At 36.8% G+C, this 20,694-nt stretch overlaps 1 protein-coding gene across 9 annotated transcripts in view; it reads left to right on the top strand.

The window, feature by feature from the left end:
• Window positions 1–3,897: 3,897 nt before the first annotated feature.
• LOC127657924 (VPS10 domain-containing receptor SorCS2-like) overlaps window positions 3,898–20,694 on the top strand; it is a 221,697-nt gene continuing 204,900 nt past the window's right edge. For all 9 annotated transcript variants that reach the window (XM_052146921.1, XM_052146930.1, XM_052146966.1 and 6 more), the window contains exon 1: window positions 3,898–4,312. In XM_052146921.1, the coding sequence (XP_052002881.1) occupies window positions 3,935–4,312 (378 nt within the window). In that variant the 5' untranslated portion in view covers window positions 3,898–3,934. The remainder of the gene's footprint in view (window positions 4,313–20,694) is intronic.

Genomic DNA, 20,694 nt, shown 5'->3' on the forward strand with positions numbered 1-20,694 from the left:
TGCCCTCTGTCCCATTAATCCCCTTCTATGAAATTTACAGTTTTTTCTTTTTTACTAATTTTGTTTTCTCAGGACAAGCATTTGTGCAAGGTCTAACAAGTGTGCAAAAAAGCAAATCATAATAAGTAATTAATCATTTAAATTATTTGTAAAGATTGTTTGTACTTTGATTTCATGTTGTCAATGTCAAAAATTTGTGGAAAAGAACTTCCAAGGTCAAAGTTCAGAGGAAATTTTCCCCCCGTTTTGAAAAAGTTATTTACAGTAATATCCTTAATTTTTCAACATGGTTGTTTAAAATATTTCATTGGTGTTACATTGTTTTATGCTCATGCAAAATTTAATTGTATGATTTATAGATTTTAGTCTGATCTGTGGGGTGTTTTGTGATTTTTGTGTAAATGGGTCCCGTTTTGGAGGGTTTAAAGGCAGAAATATGAAGCTTATTATTTTATAAAGCACTTACATTAATTCTTCTGTTAAAACCTTTAGATTATTTGAGCTGTAAAATTGTGAAATTTTACAGTCGTTTTTTTGACATAACATCGTCATGGCAACGGTATAAAACCTTTTAAAATGGTCTATGACTGTACACAGAAAAGGTTAGTAAGTGACTTTATCCCACTAAAATTATGTTAATACACATATTGTTTACGTCTTGTGGCTTTTGAAACCAAACAAATTATTTTAATTTTTACGAATTGGCCCTATTGACTTCCATTGTAAGTGCCTCACTGTAACCCAGATTTTAGCCTTTATTTAAAGAAAAGGAGGGAAAGGTCAAAATTAGATTTTGTGGTAATCAACATTATGCCACAAATGCTGTCGATTGAGCTTAACTTATTTTATACCTGGAATATTCCTTTAAATTCCCAGACAAACATCCTTTCCCTTTGTAGCCAAAGTTCACTGACATGTGATTCGTAGAAAAGCATTCAAATGAAATTTGTGAGACATTTATTTGGATCATTATTCCATCCATAACTAGCATGTTTGAAATACATTGTCTATTCAACATTGGAGAAAGAATAATGCCTTTATGATATTTGTCTCAGGGTTCTGAGTAGACAGCTGGGAATGCTAATTCTTTTTAAAGTTAGGCCAGTAATCCTCCTATTCTCAGTCAACCTAGTCTGTCTCTTGGATAGTATAAAGAACTGACCAGAGGAAATCCTAACTTGAAGTGTTCTGATTTAAGCTCTGACATCATTCCTGGATGTATTCCACAAATCTGCATTAATACCACATTTCTAAAATTTTACATGCTTAATTTATTCCACCATAAACTGTTGTATCTGCACAATGTCATTAGTTGTTGTAGTGTGCTCATGTTCTTGCATTCTGTGGTCTAGCTTCTTTCTGGAATTAGAGGAAAGATTTAAATTGTGATGACTAACTACTTTTAAGGTCTAAAAGAATTTCTATAATTTGCATCTTTGCATGTTCCCTGTCACACTTAAGTATAATGCATTTCTCATAGCTGCTTGTCTCTGAATTATCTGCTCTCAGAGAGCAGTTTGTATTCTTGCAATGAATCTACGGCAGACATGAGCAGTTCTGTACATGTTTTGGGGGGTAAATCCAGAGGGTCAAATGCTATATCAGTGAAACAAAATTTTCACCTGAATTGTTATCAAGCTACAGGGGACAGGGGTAAACAACTGCCTCTTATCACAATTCGGCCCAATGGTGGAAAAGAAGCTAATGTAAAACTGAAATAAAAATATTGATGTCCATTGCGCTATGAGAGAAGCATGTTCATAGTGGTTCACGTGTTCACGTGATTGCTTGTATTGTTTAGCACTGAACACAATGTTTACACATTGTTTAACGCAACATTTCCAACCGAACCCTTATATGACTTGGATGTGATGCCTGAGCTGGATGGGCTTTTACAACACATTTGGGCCCTTATTTAAGCTATCAATATCAACTGCAATTGTATTGAAAAAACGGGCTGGAATAATGTTATAGTTGTTCTGATCAGAGCCTGGATATATTCTAGTAGCCTAATAGCATCTGTGTGATGTAGCAACAAGCGTGCTTGCAGACGTATATTATTTTAGTTTAATGTATTTAGACCATTAGTAAGATATTGTGTGGATTGTCCTGTTGCAAGTCTGTTGCCAGCAAAAACAGATGCTTATGTTTTCAAGGTTTTATCAGGTTTCTAGCTGGACCATGTGGGTCATTTATGCCAACTAACTGATCTTCAGCTTGATTCAAGCTAGTTAGAGCTATTAGAGCAACCTAGACCAGTTAAAAGCTAGAGTTTTGCTGAATAAGTGTGCTCTAACAATTTCTCTAGCCCTTAAATGGTAGAAAACATAATTTAAAAACCTTGCCCACTTTTGCTGATAATGTCACTTTTTATTATCTGAAACATAACAAAAATATTGTTTCAAAAAATTTACATTTAAGAAAGTTTTTGTATCATCTCAAAGGCTGAGAGGATCAAGTTTTTATCAGAACTACCAAAACTGCAAATGTGACAACATTAACATACATTCATTGTATGTTATTATGATGTTATTATATTAGAGTATTTCTGTAACCTAATCTTCCTTCTGATTGGGATAGTTCACCCAAAAATACCACTCACTCTTATGCCATCCATGTACTTTGATCAGAACACAAAGGAAGGTTTTAGAAGAATATTTCAGCTCTGTAGGTCCATACAATGCAAGTGAATGGTGGCCAAAACTTTCAAGCTCCAAAAATCACTTTAAGGCAGCATAAAAGTAATCCATAGGTGGTTAAATATCTGTCTTCAGAAGATGTGATGGGTGTGGGTGTGAAACACATCAATATATAAGTTTACTATAAATCTCCACTTTCACTTTCAAGTAAAGGTGGAGATTTATAGTAAAACAAATGATTGAAATATTGCTATTTTTCTCACCCAAAGTGATTGAAATGCTTCAGAAGACATATATTAAACCACTGGAGTCTTATAGATTACTTTTATGCTGTCTTTATGTGCTTTCTGGAGCTTCAAAGTTTTGGAACCCATTCACTTGCATTGTGTGGACCTACAGAGCAAAATTCTTCTTCTAAATATCTTCATTTTTGTTCAGCAGAAGAAAGAAAATCACACATCTGGGATAGCATGGGATCGAGTAAATGATGAGAGAACGTTCATTTTTGGGTGAACATCCCTTTATGGACATTGACAATGAACAGTCAAAGTTGAATAGATGGATTAAACTTGCACACATGCTTACACACACACACACAAGGACTTTGTCACAGTGACAGAAGCTTCCAGTGCAAATGCAAGCGTACATACATACAGTACATATAAACATATACATTTAAACATATATACATAGTGACATAAAAATATATTAAAAAAGAATATAACAGATTAAAAAAGAGAAATATACAATACAGCAATAATGTTGTTATAATATTTTATATACAGATATACAGTTATGTGCAGGTGATGTAACGTATTGAAGAAGAGGTAGGATATGTTAAAGACTATAAATGAAACATGGATATAAGTAGGAACGGGTGGATTGAATATTGCACATGGTTGTATTGACAAAAATGGTAATGGCCATCTTTAGGCTCTTACGTATTTAAACCTGATGATTAGTGGGGTTTTTTTGTGTGTTTTTTTTTTTTGGAACCCGTTGTTATCAATATCTTGATACACATTTCTAAATTAGTTTAAAGTGAAAAACAAACAATTGACTATTCGCATCACTAGGTGGCAGACGAATACCGGTAAAACCCGCCTCGGTCTTCGCTGTCAATTATACAGGACATGAGCATGCTCTCTGTTTCTTGCTCTGGTCCCCCACCCCCTCTCTCTCTCTCTCTCTCTCTCTCTCTCTCTCTCTCTCTCTCTCTCTCTCTCTCTCTCTCTCACACACACATTAGAGCTTCCCATCTGTCTCTTAAATCGCACTCGCTTTGACAGTGTTAAATGAAGGCGCACATCATGGCGCGTGTTGTGACATATTTTGCGCACCTGTACACAGCTTTGTTTTTCGCTTTGACGTGTATGCCACTGTTCGGACCGATTGCATGTCAGAGCAGCGTTTTAAATTTAAACCGGAGAAACGAACGGGACCGAGAGCTTGACAGCCACGGTGGGCATATCGTTGGCAGAGATGAATCGCTTATCCCAGCGCTCAGCCACGGAGATTACAGCGGGGACCCGGTCGGACCGGCCATGGGATTTCCCCGAGTCCGGAGGGCTTCGAGCATGGAGAAAGTCTCACTGCTCAGCAGCTCTTTCGTGCTTAAAGGAGATGCCACCCATAACCAGGCAATGGTTCACTGGACGGGGGAGAACAGCAGCGTAAGTAGGCTACCCCCTCTTCTGCTCTTGTCCCTAAAACATAAGATGATTAGATGGTGAAGCCCTTCTGGCATAAAATTATGTCCGTACACACTTCACGAATAAATGTAGGATTCATGCATATTCGTGCATATTTAGACAGACAACATCCTAGGATGCTAGACAGGTGTTTGAAGTACAAGTCGGTACAGAGGCTTCATCATCACACAAAACAAACAACGTGTATCGAGTGATGTAGTTCATTGTTTACCAACCCATCCGGTAATGAAAGCTGATGCCGGAGCGCACCTATCCTTTAGTGGTCGTTCAAACCGGAGTAGGTCTAGCACTAAAAAAGCTACAGAACGCAGGTGTCTCAAAACACACTTGAAGCTCTTCTTGACACGGTGTCTAAAAAACGCGACGTTTCTGCGCGTCAAAGTCGTCTGTCTATTCTAGCGCATGTTGACTTAAAAAACCTAACAATGGACAAACATCGCGGACTGCCGTAAAAACGTGTTCGGTGTGAACGGCCCCTATACACCTGCATGTGAGGCGCCTAGCAGCTGACAGGCGTTCAACAAGCTTGAACTGGTTGTCATATGAGCACACATTTCAAGTTTAACGATACATACTTATCTCTTTGTCACATCAACAATATAATATATGATATAGTATTTACAGAAGTCAATATGAAAATTTTATTCGCGCTAATGTTAAAGGAAAATACCCGAGTGACTACAGCGCAAATGCACGCGCTTGTCTTTGTTGTGATTGTTTGGTGAATTGTGTCTGAAGGAGACATCACTCATTCAGAAGATTGCGAAAACAACTCATGACGAACAAGCATGGCAAATAAAACAAAAGCACCTTAATAACTTTTTAATAGCCTACCTGTGATAAGTTTGATGTGCTTCGTCTTTATTTGCCGTCAACCGTTTAAGTTTAAAAGTTATTAGGATTGAGATTCCTTTAGTTTTTTCTACTATTGTATTAAGGAAGAGTTCACCCAAATATGAACGTTCTCATCATTTACTCACCCTCATGAAATCCCAGATGTGTATTTCTTCTGCAGATCATAGTTTAAGATTTTTAGAAGAATATTTCAGCTCTGTAGGTCCATACAATGCACGTGGATGTTTGCCAAATCTTTGAAGCTCCAGAAAGCACATAAAGGCAGCATAAAAGTAATGCATAAAGACTCCTGTGTTTTAATCCATAGCTATGTCCCAAACAACTCACTAGGCCTATACACTTGCACTTACAAAATATACTATGCACTCAGCCATGTAGTGAATGAATTTACAAAGTGTAGTTTCATCCCAAATGAATACTTAACAGTTTTTACTACACGGAAGCATTCGCCGTTTAACAGCTGATAGAAGTGACTTTCAAGCACACGTGATGTTATGCTGCTAGCTTTAGCGGGTTATAATCTCAGTTTAACACTTGTATCTCAAACAACATACATATTCACACAGCTTGGGGTAATAGTAAAGCATTCAACTCACATTTGTATGGTGCTGTATCCACTGCAGTTTCGCTAGCTGTTACATTATTGACAGCTAATAACTGCTTACTCTACAAAAGGGTGTAGAATAGTGCAAAAGTGTGCAGTTTGGGATGCACCTCATGTCTTCTGAAGCAATCTAATCAGTTTTGGGTGAGAACAGACTAAAATGTAACTAATTTTCACTCTATATCTTGCCATTGCAAACATTACACTTCTTAGCGCTTGATACATGTGCAGAGAGCTAGATGGCGCTAGGAAGTGTAACTGAGCATGGAATAATAATCACCAAAGAGACATCTGATGTCAAGGTGTATAGTGAAAAAGGGGTTATATTTTGGTCTGTTCTCACCAAAACCAATGGATCACTTCTGAAGATAAGGATTTAACCACTGGAGTCGTATGGATTCATTTTATGCTGCAATTACATGTTTTTTGGAGCTTTAAAGTTTTGGCCACCATTCACTTGCTTTGTATGGAGCTACAGAGCTGAAATATTCTTCTAAAAATCTTCATTTGTGTTTTGCAAAGGAAACAATCATACACATCTGGGATGGCATGAGGGTAAGAAAATGATGAGAGAATTGTAATTTTTTAATTCCTTTAACTTGTTTTTATAACTAATAATAGTTATATTGTTGTTTTGCAGTTTAAAGGTTTTACCACAACTTTGAAACTAAATCTCAATGACCTGTCATTGCCGTTCTGTAATCAAAAAGAAGTCTCACTGTAATCACTGATGCATCATGCTTCCCCAAAAGATCTAGAAAATGCCCTTTTTAGGTGCATGGAATTGGCATGCAGCTACATCTTTGCATTTGAGTGTATTAAAAACTCTGAGTGTGAACTGTGTTCTCATTGCTGCCTTTAATTACTTAAGGTCTCTTTGGCAAAGAGGCAGTAACTTTATGAATTATGCAGGTTCTGGCTGCCATGTCAGATGTCTTACATCTTGGAGAGCTGTAACCGCAATTGAGCCAAGCAACCAGTAGACTCACAGTAGATCGACTAGATACACAGATAAACAAGTACTCTGGTATAGTTGGATAGGGTAATTTGCCAGGTTTGTTAAGAGACTGCATAGCAAAAACCTTTACTCTAAAGTGATTTTACCACAAACACAGCCTTTCTTGCAGCTCTCTGCATTTTCTTTGTCATCTTTCCATTCAGGGTTACGTCACAGTTTAGGAAATGGTATTAGATGTTTAAAATATATAATAAAATAGATTGCAGTGCATTCTGTCACCAGCCAGAGCTGACAGCATTTAACATGCATCAATTGTTACAGTGTTAATGGGAAGTCATCTTCACTGAAATTGTTCATGACCATGGGAATTTGTTCTTTTTCCAAGAGAATCACCTTACCTACATGAAAATATTGAAATTTAAGCATATCCAGAGCACCCCTGTGTACATATTCAAAGCATTTACACCATAATTTACACTTGTTGTAATTGGAACAGACAGAAAACTTGTAAAGGAACACTTTAATTGTATAAGCATACAAGATTTTAGCAGATACTGACGGCTGTGGCTCAGGTGGTAGAGTGGGTTGTCCACTAATCGCAGGGTTGGTGGTTCGATTCCCGGCCCACATGCCGAAGTGTCCTTGGGCAAGACACTGAACCCCAAGTTGCTCCCAATGGCAGGCTAGCGCCTTGCATGGTAGCTCTGCTGTTATTGGTGTGTGAATGTGTGTATGAATGGGTGAATGAGACACATTTGAATACTGTTAAGTTTTAAAAGGAGCTATATAAGTGCAGACCATTTACAGAATTTTTAGTTTATCATGTAGTGGGTGTCTTGCGATACTCCCAAGTTTAGATCGAAAAAGAGCTGTACAGAGTTTAACCGAGAGACTAACATTTCCTGTGCTCCATTTGATGTGTCGAATAAGCTCTGTCAAAGGGGGAACAATCCATCATTAATTCCAGATTCTGCTCTTAACAGTTCCTGTTCTTGGAGAAGGGTACTAGAGTCACAACAATACCAGTAGTGAAGCTATTTCAAGTGCTTAAATGGCACTCTTTGTGTTTTCCCTTTTATCTCTGTCTATCTCTGCATGTGTCTTTCCTTCCTCCCGATAATCTTGTTTTATTTATTTTGCCTTTCCTGCACTTCTGATGACAAATCTCTTTTTCAGTAAATATGAGGAGATATAGTCATCTATCTGGTATTTAGAAAGAGTCTCTGCTGTTGTTTGTGTGTTTGCAGCACTGTCAGGAACCATCCATCTGTTTGCTTGCTTGCTGATAGCTGTGTTTAGTTAAGACAGAGAGTGAGAGAGAGGAAGAGAGAGTGGAAAGGCACAAACAAGAAAGTAAGATACTGCATCAGAAAAAGAGATAAACTTACAGGCATACGTTTTTGATTCCCAAAGGGATATTCAGAATAAAGGGAGACAGAAAGGGAGTCCCTAAAAAAGGATGGAGGTAGAGAGTGCTGAATCTCTCATTGAGCTCAAAGTGTAAGCATGATTTTCTCTTGCTCTCATAGTAAATCTGATCAATTAGAGACATATGGTTCACCGACATTTCCAAGGTGGTCTAGAGACTCGATCACCAAGGCTATAATCTCTTTGGAGAACTAGATTCCATTATGACTGTCCCGAGTCATAATTTTCTTATTTTCCAAAGTCAGTTAGTTTTACAATTTTAGATTATAGACTACAAGCCACTTCCAAGACTCAAGAAGAATTCTCGGCCTGGTTGATTTGTAGTGTTCAGTCAAAGTGAGAAGGATCAGCTGTTGAAAATGGCAGTCATGCCAGGGGCTTATCTTGTGTGCCTGCTACTGGATGGCTCTCTGCACTCATTTACATACGGACTGAATCAATTCATCAACTACTCATCCCTCTACTCAGATCAGAGCCCTAATACTGTAAATCAGATAATATATTGAAATTTGGCCTAAGTCTTTGAAATGCAACCTGGTTTATTAAAATCATGTTTCGATATCTAAATTTGCGCAAATTGGATTTTATATGCATCCTGTACATCTCGCAGAAGCTTCCTGGTGAAATAAACGGGCACTAAGACAACAATGACTTTTACATGTGATTTGTGTGAAAGTGCATAAAATGGCAGATTCATAAACATTTTTCACCCTGTTCTTCACACTGTGCTATCTTATGACATCTAAACACTTTTACAATAGTGATACATTTTAGCTCTTGCAGTACATAAAAAAATACTTTTAGAGCCTGTTCAGACAAGACAAAAAAATTGCACGTGGCTCAACAGATAAAGCATTACACTTACAATACAAAGGACCGGGGTGGAGGACATCAGTCGACACAAAAAAAAATGATGCGACAATCGGTTAGGTTTAGGGTAGGGATGTAGATATTGTTAAATTCAAAACCCAACAGAGCAATAAACCTATAAACCTCATCTCTTTGGGAGAAAATATAACTTACTTTTAGTGCCACACAGTGGACAATTCCTTGGAACTGCCGCAAAATATGTCATGAACCACGAAATATAATTTGGCAAAAATGTCACCACAGAAACGTAATTTTCAGGATATTATGCTGCTTTTAAAGCCATTTGAAAACCTTTGTGTGTGTGTTTGTGTGTGTGTGTGTGTACTCCCTTGATTGGATATCTGTGTTATTCTGTCCTGTAAATGTAGTGATTTACATGATTTCTGCATTGAAATTAGACAATAGACACACACTCTATTCCATTCACCAAAACCCTGCACATGTGTCCCAAGCAAAGAAGATGGATGATGGCAGCAAGCCATTCAAGGTAGTCCTTGACAGTATGTAGTTTATGTAAACATACATTTTTTTTAAATGTAATTTGGGAATTTGAGGAGACACCGGGGGTAAAAAATAATAAGTTGGCAATATTAACATAAATAGCATGTCTGCATTAGTTTTTTTTTTCTCCTTGTCAAGTCCTCTTGAAGGCTTACTTCATGAAATAGGCATTCATTCACGGTACATATACTTAACAGACAGTTAATTTGGTCCCTCCTATTGCATGGGAAAATTGTTTGCACATGTGAATTGAGCCCTTGAGATGATTTGTCTTGTCTGTCTGAATTAGTCTTTCCTAGTTGTTTCTAAATGGCTGGTTTGAAATTAGTAAGATTTAGCTTGCAAACATGTGGCACAAGTGGACACAAGGGTTTTCCATACACATTTCTTTTTTAAATATTTCCAAATTCAGTATTCCAGTTCTCATCTTCTTGATCGTTACTAATTGCTGGCATGCCATTAGTTGTTTTGCTCTTTTCAGAATTGAGACTTTAGTTTTTTCTGCTCTTTTTCCTTCTATTAGCCCAACTTATTAGATACTTATTTGTGGTACTGTTTCTTTCCGCTCCCAATGAAGATTTCTTTCTTTCTTTGTTTCCTGGGAGACCTCTTCAGAATTCGGAGGGCCAGTCCTAGCGGAGAGTTCATGTGCACAATGTATTTTTATGCTTTGGCCTTCGACTTGTATATGTCCTCTATATGACCATAACTTAGCGCTATTAAAGAAATAGTTTACCCAAAAAACTTTGTCATTATTTACTCACCCTCTTGTTGTTCTGAACTTAACAAGACCACCAATTCTGACTGAAAGCATGGACCCCTTTCTACCTGGTATTAAGATGTGTTTCAGGTGATCCGATCACATGTGGTCAGCCCTAAATACAGGTCTAAATAGGCTCTATATTGTTTTGTGATCGGATGACAGAAACTACAAATGTGGTCAAAAATACCCATATAGTGTCCGCATTGCATTTGAGGTGTAAACAATAATCCATTCTGTATGTGTACCTGTAGCAGTGAAGTGTCACCCCTCACCTGTCAATCAACCGCTGCATTAAAACAAGAGTTTAAATGTTGCCGTTTATGAGCGGCTTTAAAAGTAAATAACTGTCTGATCGGATTCATGCACAATCACGAGAGCTTCACGGATCTTCTTTAGTGTGTATGATATCAATACAGATGAGAAGCACAAACACCTGAAGCCAGTGATGTAACTTGGATCTTGTGGGCCCTAGTGCCAAAAAACATGATGGGGCCCCTTGCCACACCCACCCACTCATTGCCTACAAGAATTAACTTAAAATATATGACATTATAATGTAAAGTATAATTGTTTTGAGCATTATTTTCACTAAATGTCTAAATAGATTTGATCCTCTCAAGGTACATTTCAGAAATTATGAAAAATATCTGATTTATCTTAAAATGTCTTTCTTAAATTATTAAAATGGAATTCCACAAATGAGTTGTGCTATTTATTCTGAAAGGCTGCATTTAAAAAAAAGAAAAGTAAAAAAGCTACATTTCAAATAAAATAAATTATACCAGTAATCCGGTTGATCATAGCCATGTTTCTGGTACTAGATTAATTTACTGTCAGTTTCTTTATGACACTATTATCAGTTTTCTCCTGAACAAAATGACTGAACACTTCAAGTTTACCTGACATCGCAGACATAGTTTGCTTGATCAGCTGAAATTTCATGCTGGAGATGCCCAATAATAGTATCAATGTTGCCTCATGCTCTTTTTCAGCACAACTCTCTCTGCTTTTTAATATCATTAAATATATTATGTCTTTGACCATGACACTGCATCATCTATACTCAGCTGCTCTTTACTCACATAATGCAGGGTAGAGATGACAGCTTCTCATGGAGGGAGAAACGAGTTCGGGACTGCAGAGACATTTTTTTGTAATTTTTTTTTATTAAATATTCTAATTAGAGTTAGAGTAAGATGTTATGTTAATAATAAACTACCATTTAAAAGTATTTAGATAAAAAAAACAAAAGTGTCACCATGGATGAAATGCAGAGTATGCAGCTTTAAATACAAAGCCGTTCCTTGTGAATATTTGTGGTAGTTGCATGTGTTGTAAGTTGATGAAGGTATATGATGTGCAGACAGTTTAACATTTTAAGGCATTGCCCGGTCATTACAGGCCCCCTTAGACTGTGGGCCCCAATTTGGCTGCCTTGCCTACACTGCCAGTAGTTATATCACTGTCTGAAGATCCATAAACACAGACCTCGGGTTTTAGAGACCTGGGACATCATTCCACCCCTGTAGCTCATCCATTTTTTGGAGTTGTGCCCAAACCTCTTTAGTATTCCTTAATCTATATTTTGTCAATTGTGTGAAACACCAAAAAAAAAAAAAAAAAAAAAAAAGCCAAAATCTATAAAATCAAAAAAATAAATACATTTTTAATAATAGTTTAAGTACCAAAAGTGTATAGGGTCATAAATTATATTTTTGATAATTATTTCATATCTATTTAAGTTTAATATCACAGTATATCTATTTATTTGTGTATTGCAAGAGAAATGAGTACTATATTCATACAAATAAATATTACAATATCATGTTGACTTTCTGTGCAACAATGAACTATTAACAATGGTGATTTAACAATATGCGTGCACATAAACAAAATATACATGTTATTTCTTACTCAATGTGGTGCTAATATTTCAGCGATTGACCTGATTTACATTTGCTATTTGATGAAGAAACAACATGAAGTAAACTATAGCAAGTACAACACATGAACAATATTATGTGATTATTGTCATTTGGGTGTACTACAGAAATAATGTAAGTTGTGCATCTATTTGGACTCAACAAGTGCTTGAGAAAATACACATAAGATACACATAAGTTACACATACATTACACATGTGTAGATTATATTTTAGGTGTAGACAGCCAGTTGCATCTCATGAAATTTCAGTGTCAACATCGTGAATCCTCTTCTTGATTTGTCCTAATTTGTTGCATTATCTCTTTGATTTATGAAAAATATGTGTATATATATATATATATATATATATATATATATATATATATATATATATATATATATATATATATATATTCTTATCTTATCACGTGGCTTTTTTTCTTTTTATTTTACTAATCGTCTTAAACATATTTCAACATTTTACACTATCCAGGCATTCTGTAGTCTGTGCCAGGTCTCTAAAGAATATGTAAGAGTGTTTGGGAAAATGACCATGCATTTAAGGGTTAGTGCAGGTAATTTAATAAAATAACGGATAATTCGGCTTAACATGTTGCGTTTGTGCTTAGATTAAATTTCAACCGCATCTGAGAGAAACAGTGCACCTTTCTTTTTTGCACTTTCTTTGTCTTTTGACTTTTTGTATTTATTATCATGCAATATCACACTGACATAGTGATTGATGTATGTCATCATTAAACAGAGACCCTCCCCTAGAAATCCAAACATAAATGATCACAGGATACATTTAAGTGACCAGGTATAAACAGCGATGTGTCTCGTCTGACCACATTTGATTGGATCACCCGAGTTGTATTGTAATACCAGGTGGAAACGGGGCGATGATATCTGTTGAGGTACAGTCACTACAGCTGTGGTTGTGACAGGAAAAGCTTGAGGTTAACAGAGACGTAGACCCTGACCTTGAGGCATGAAAGAATTAGAGATAACTGTTGTTCAGATAAGCCTGGATCGAATGATCATGGAATGAAAATGTCTAAAATAGGCAAATATTCACAATAGCTGGTACCGTTTTCATTCTCTTGTTCTTTTTATCTTGTCACACACTCCTCCTAATCAATCTGTGCCACTTTCTTGTGCATATTTTGTAGGTTCACCTAAAACATCCCATTTCCCTAAGGTTCAACCAACAGTTAAGTGTGATTAGAGTGTGTAGAAGGGGCAGCAAAAAAGCTTTAAAAAGCTTGGATAAATTGTGTGCTACTGTAATACAGCTGAATACATTTAAAGTTGTTGGTTCTTTTCTCTAGTGCTGTAGTTCTAGAAAACTAGTTTGAAGAGCTCAGGGAAAAGACAATGAAAGTGAAATTATTAGTCATATACAGTATGTTGGTGTGCTAGCATTGTATCATGTTATCTGTGGTAGAGTGTAGCTATCTCTCTCTCTTAATCGGTGTGACCATGCTTTAATGAAGTCTGTCCTTTGTGGCTAATGACACTCTCTCTCTCTCTCTCTCTATCCACATCTCTCTAACCTTCAGCTCATACCCATATGAAAAGGATGATCTCTTTCATATGTCATTTTCAGCAGGACTGACAAGTACCATGATGAGGGCTCTATCAATTTTAATTACTGAGGCACTAAGATAGCTATCTTAGTTCAGGTCAGGATGGCAATAAAAATTCACCCATGATATTTCAGACATTTATACCTGATCATACTCATGATTTATTTTCACCATGAAACCACTTGTATGGGTTGTATATCAGTGGTTTAAAAAACCCTTTTAATCACCATTATTTTAAATACGGAGTTAAATTGAATTTACATGCTTTATTTATTATGACTGATCCATGAAATGGGAGTCTAAATAATAATAATCCAAGTGTTTTATACACACTGTAGCATAAAATGATGACATAGTCTGTGCAGAGGCCTGGATGTTGGCATAATCTCTCAAGGATTTAGTGCCTCCAGCGCTGTGGAATATTCATATACTGTATCTGCCACTTTCAGGGCTATCATTAATGACTGAGGTATCTACAGGTTTGGGCTGAATACTAAATACTCTAAATACTCGATACATCACAAAAATGTAACATATTCAGAATACAAGTATACTTTTGGTATACATATTTATAAAGGTAAGGCACAATTGGAAGACTCGTGTGAAATGCCATTACTATCTTAATTGAACTGATAGTAAATCTTAACTTCTAAGTGAGTCTAAAAAGCCAGCTAGCTATTTGTCAGCAAATTTCATGAATTTAGGCAGTTTGTGGTCAACTACAATATTTCGTCCTCTTTTTAATTTGAAAGATTATGCCTTTACCTCCAAGATTCAAAGCACTTATAGCTGTGACACTGTAGCTACCAATCAGGGTTGTTTGTGAATTTTCACAATGTAATTTGTAGTGTTTTTAACAATTCTTTGTATTTTAATCTTCTTCTTAACCCATTATTTGATCGGGCTGACAAAGATGAATACATTTTGACACAAAATTGGATACAAAATGCAAATTAGCCATATTTTCAAGATAAAAACTGGATGCAACTTGCAAAAATTAAACATGCAACATAGTGAGGTCCTGTGACAACAATGTAGTATATGAATGATTTTAACTAGGCTTGTGTAACGGGAGCCATGTATGTGCTACTATGTAACGTTACGGGCTGTGGCCTTTAGCCTCCTTGATAGGCACCTTCCTCCCATGCCTGAGATGCCAGTTTGAGTCCCGTATGGAGAAGGTTGATCAGGAGCGTCACAATGGTGCCATGACCTGGATGGATGTGAAGTTTAGGGGGTGAGTGTAACGGGAGCCAGCTGATAGATAGCTGTGCAATATGTATAAAGCTCACTCTCGTGACCTCAAAAAGGTGCACTAGAAGCTGTAGCTTTTAGCCTCCTTGTTAGCGCACCCGCCTCCTATGCTGGAGACGCTGGTTCGAGTCCCGTACTGAGTGAGTTGAACAGGAGCATTACACTTGTTTCCATATTTATGCCTAATTATTATTTGTATTTTCTACTTCCTTTATAACTGACAATTTTATTTTTTGGGTGATTTTTTATTCTTTTACTCCTTTGATTTAATTTTCAATTTGTTCGTGAATCACTTTTGTATGATATGTTAAATTAATACATTTACACAGCAATTACATTGCGGAAAATAATGTATCATGTGCTTGAATGTAATATTTGTGTAAAAACGGCTGTATTGATTCTGGTGCACAGCTGACAGCACACTGATTAAGACAACAACATTCCAGTGCGGTTGCCAGATATTGAATCCCGGAACCATTATATATAACTAAGACACTGTATTTTCATTCATTCGGTTTTACCATCACCATTCACCTTTATGACATGTATATCATTATTCCCTTTATAATAAGTTGTCACTGAACCTATTCCATGCAATTTCAACAATATGTATGACCACTGTTGTATTTATGATTCAATGAATTTTACAACATTTTAGGTTAATCGCATTTGCATATGCTAATTTAAATGCACCTCCTCATTAAAATAGATGATGTTCAGTAGTCTAATTTTTTTTAATTATTTGACTTGTGATTAATTGTATTCAAGATTAAAGTATTGCTCAATACTTCTTTTTAAAACTTTCTCTTAAACTTTATCTCCACTCTTTCATAGGACAAACTGATGTCTGACCAAGGTTGTTTTTATGAGTCAAGTCATTTTACAGAATTTGAAGGTTAAGTTAATAAACATATGCTGATTTAAATCACTTAGGGGCATAATCAGAGCTAATCATAATCATCATACTTTCAGAAAAGTTCCTCCTTTTTCTTTTGTAAATGTTAGAGGGCTCAAACATCCACATTATCAATTCTTCTGTTCCTGCTCACAAAAAGTTTGTCATATCTGATCTACACTGTAGATATTCTAGTAGCCAAGCATTGACTGTACCGGTGTAATCTCTTGTTGACAGATTTTTGACCGGTGGTGTAAAGTCTATTTCATATTTTGGCCAAGAACCATCCATTTTAACGGGAAGGGGCTATCTGACTGTCTTGTAAAGCAACTAACCATATTTTTTTAAAAAAGTACAAATTCTGGCCCATTTACTGTAGGTGTTGGTTTCTTTGTCCTTGTGGTGGCGTAGTGACTTGCCTCAATCTGGGTGGTGGAGGACGAATCTCAGCTGCCTCCTCACCTGAGACCGTCAAACCACGCATCTTATCACGTGGCTCGTTGAACACGTTACCGCAGAAACATAGTGCGTGTGGAGGCTTCACGCCAGTTCATTCATGCTTCATACGCACCCCACCAAGAGCAAACCACATAATAGCGATCACAAGGAGATTAACCCGTGTGACTACCCTCCCAAGCAACCGTGCCAATTTGGTTGGTTAGGAGACCCAGCTGGAGTCACTCAGCATGCCCTGGGATTTGGGAACTCCAGGGGTGGTAGCTAGGCCCAGGCCCCCTGAAATAGACCACTATTGATAACCTCATTAAAATTGCATAGAACTGTTGATCTGTGATTGTTGTACAGAAAACACAAAAAAACAAGCAGAAGAAATAATCACTAAGTGCATCAAGCAACACTGAATATCTTTCAAAGATTTGATGCTAGTGACCTGGCAAACTTCAAATCCAGTGATTATCTCTTCTATAAGAGTGCTCACTATACAACCCAATACCTTGTTCATTACACTCTTCCTGTCGGAGATTTTGAAGAAGCCCGCCTATAATCAGATTAGAGCTTGCCAGATCAAGAAAGTGCTTGCCAGTTTTGTGTGCAATATGCATCAGAGTATCAGTGAAAAGACTGTGGGTGGTCTATGAGCTTGCCATCTGAGGCAGAGACTAGTTCCAGAGCTGGATAGTTTTGAACACTATCATTGAGTAAGATGCAGATAGAGATCTTTTCCTGGCACAATAACGAAATGATAATTATCTTTCTCTTATCAAAAACCTCCCAGAAACAGCCATTCACCTCTCTAATGTTAGTCCTATAATTATAAACGACTTTAATTAATAATGTTTCAAAGCGACGGTGTCATTCATTATACCTTGGTAGTGTGTGTGTGTGTGTGTGTGTGCATGTGCGTGCTGTGTTGCACTGTAATTGAAAGTTAGGTCTTTGTGGAGTGTGGGTGTGTTGTCCATAGCGACAGATGACGGCACAAATATACACAGACGTATGTGAGTTTTAGAAGAGGCAATACTGCTGCTATTACTAGTTTAAATGTGAAAATACATCCTCAATTTCAGTTATGGATTCCGTTCAACATTCCTTCAGGTTTTGCCACTTTACCAAAATCTATTATGCAATGTTTTATCTGTCCACACATTGTGTTAAAGATTTATTCACCCACGTATATTCACCCACATTTAAATTTAAGATCTAGCCCATTGGACTTTGCAGACTCATATGTGGGAGACTGGATTACAGGCGAGCAAAAAGGAAATTGAATTTCCCTATGAATATGTAATTGAATTTGATTTGCTTTATGTATTCACGGCTGTGTGTTAATCATACTGAGAGGGTTACATACAGACCAGGATGGTGGCAAAAATAACAGAGACCAGATGATAGCACAGAGAGGTCAAGACCCTGGAACACACGCTATGACATATTTGCACCATGATACCATATGGCTCTTATCCTCAAGTCCTTAGAAATTGCCTATTGGAATATGCCCACATATGTGTGTATGTTTATCTCTATTTCTGCAACTGTTACTGTTGTATTTTAAGGGATGTAAGATGATATAAATATTTTAAACGCCTGCAGATCTGACTGGTTTGTGTGTGTTTGAAAATCTGACGGGCCACATGAGTCACACAGTCTCTGTCTGTCATGTGAATCCCACAGACCTGCCCCCTAACAGCCACCCAACGCAGTGGCTTCACTCCATACTCCATATATGCATCTGCTATTTTGGTCCTTTTCTGAGTGCCTTTAAAATATATAGTGTGATAATACATGGATGGATGGATAAATGGATGGATGATGGATGGATGGATGGATGGATGGATGGATGGATAGATAGATAGATAGATAGATAGATAGATAGATAGATAGATAGATAGATAGATAGATAGATAGATAGATAGATAGATAGATAGATAGATAGATGTAATGTGGGAATTCACATAGCTTGGGTGTTGCTCTCTCTTTCCCTTTTCTGTCTGTTTTGGCTTTTAGCTTTGAATTCAATGTAAGCTTACACAAAGAATTTGTAAAAATCAAGCTCAGACTGAGTATGACTGAAGAGGGAGGCTTTTGAGTTTGGTTGTGTAATTCTCTTGTCTTGATCATTTGTGGTAAAGAGGGCTGCTTGTCACTGATCCACTGCTTCTCTCTCTGTAAAGGTATTGCTGACAGGGAATATGACTTGGGTAATTCAATCAAGTTAAAAGGACAAGATTCTCTCTCGCTGATGTCTCCCACTTTCCTCAAAGGGGGTTTCCTGTAACAGAGACACTTTCCCTAGTGAAAACTTGAAAAACTGAGATTTTTCTTTTTTGTTCTTGTTAAATTTGACCAGGTAGAGTCTGAAAACTGAACTCAATTAGTAATCATATTGAAAAAGTCATGGTTATTATTATCAGACAGTAGTCCAGGACTGGACTGTTTAGTCCTAATCTTTTGATAGCCACTATTCTCCAAAGCTGCTGTTGTATCAGTTTCAGAGAGTTTTGGTAGAACTCTGGCCTTGTGCCTTGACCTCACTATAAAGTTACAGAAATACTCAAACCAGCCCATCTGGCACCAACAATCCATCATGCCAGACGGGCTAGTTTGAGTATTTCTGTAACAGCTGATGTCCTGGGATTTTCAAGCACAACAATCTCTAGAATTTACTTTGAATGGTGCCAAATCAAAAAACACCAGTGAGCAGCAGTTCTGTGGTTGGAAACGCCTTGTTGATGAGAAAGATCAACAGAGAATGGCCAGACTGATTCGAACTGACAAAGTCTATGGTAACTCAGATAACCGCTCTGTACAATTGTGGTGAGAAGAATAGCATCTCACCACAAGACAATCCACCATTCACAGTCAACATAAGCAACATCATGAGGCTAGGTAATTGCTGATTCATCTTTTGGTTGAAGTAAGTCTCACTGATCTGGTGTAATGGAATAGTGCTTTTAGTGTCCAGACTAAATTTCCTCATGTCTTCTTGTATTGTGTTGTGTCACTGATTCCCCTCATCTGTGATGAAGAACATCTGTGGTACATGTTTGTTGTAATTTTGCATACTGCAATTATGTAAAATCTTAATTCTCTGACTAAAGATTGACTGACTCTTACAAACCACAAATAGAAGGATTATATAACAGTAAACAAACAGTTTTCAGATACAACATTGTGAGTGAAGCCTAGCAGCTGTGGAGAATTTATATATAGGGCTGGTTGTCTTGGTTTATTTTGGTATTTGTTTTTTTCTACACATAATTTAGACATTATCCCTCATCATACAATGAAATGTAGCTCAGTGTGTTTCAGGGCCATTGACAGGAGAACAAGTTTTACCGGTGAAAGGGACATGCACAAAAGAGTTGTGCTTATCTGATGAAATACAACAGAATGACCTGGGTGTGGGTTATTGTTTGGCCCACTGTAGTGTTCATCTGTACATTCCTTTTCAGACTGTGGTGAGATATGTATACAGAGAGTGTGGTGTGGGCAATGCAATAAACAGCTGACTTATTTGAGAGGGACAGAAAGACAAAAAACAGAACGAAACCTAATTCCAACCAAAGTATTAATAACTAAAAAAATATTCAGAAAATATTTCAACAACATAATTGTGACATTGACCAGATCTGGAAAAACAAACAAACAAACAAACAATGTACCTAGCATTACAAGAATTTTGCTATATTAATCCACTTGCTAAAACTTCCTGAATTACATTCTTTAGTATTGCAAAGTAGCATTTTTGCTAGTTCTCTTCTGTGGAAGTACAGAAAGATCACTATAAACCTTGATAAAACTTCCTAAAATAATTGGTTATGTTTTTTAGAGATAATTAAATTACACATTTGATTTTTCTCTTTACCGCCATCTCAAGATGTATAGTTCGTTCTGAAATGTCTGACATTTAATAATACACCCACTTTTTAGTTTTTTAAAGAAAAAGTTCACCCAAAAATGAAAATTTTCTCATCAATTATAATCATCATGCCATCCCAGATGCGCATGGCTTTCTTCTGCAGAACACAAACAAAGATTTTTTGAAGAATATTTCAGCTCTGTAGGTCCTTGCAATGCAAATGAATGGAGTCAAATTGATTACTTTTATGCTGCCTTTATGTGCTTTTTGGACATTCAATGTTCTGGCCACCATTCACTTGCATTGTATGGGTACATGTGTGGGATGGCAAGAGGGTGTATACATGATGAGATAATTTTCATTTTTGTGTGAACTATCCCTTTAA

Source organism: Xyrauchen texanus, chromosome 2, assembly GCF_025860055.1.
Source record: "Xyrauchen texanus isolate HMW12.3.18 chromosome 2, RBS_HiC_50CHRs, whole genome shotgun sequence".
Lineage (NCBI taxonomy): Eukaryota > Metazoa > Chordata > Actinopteri > Cypriniformes > Catostomidae > Xyrauchen > Xyrauchen texanus.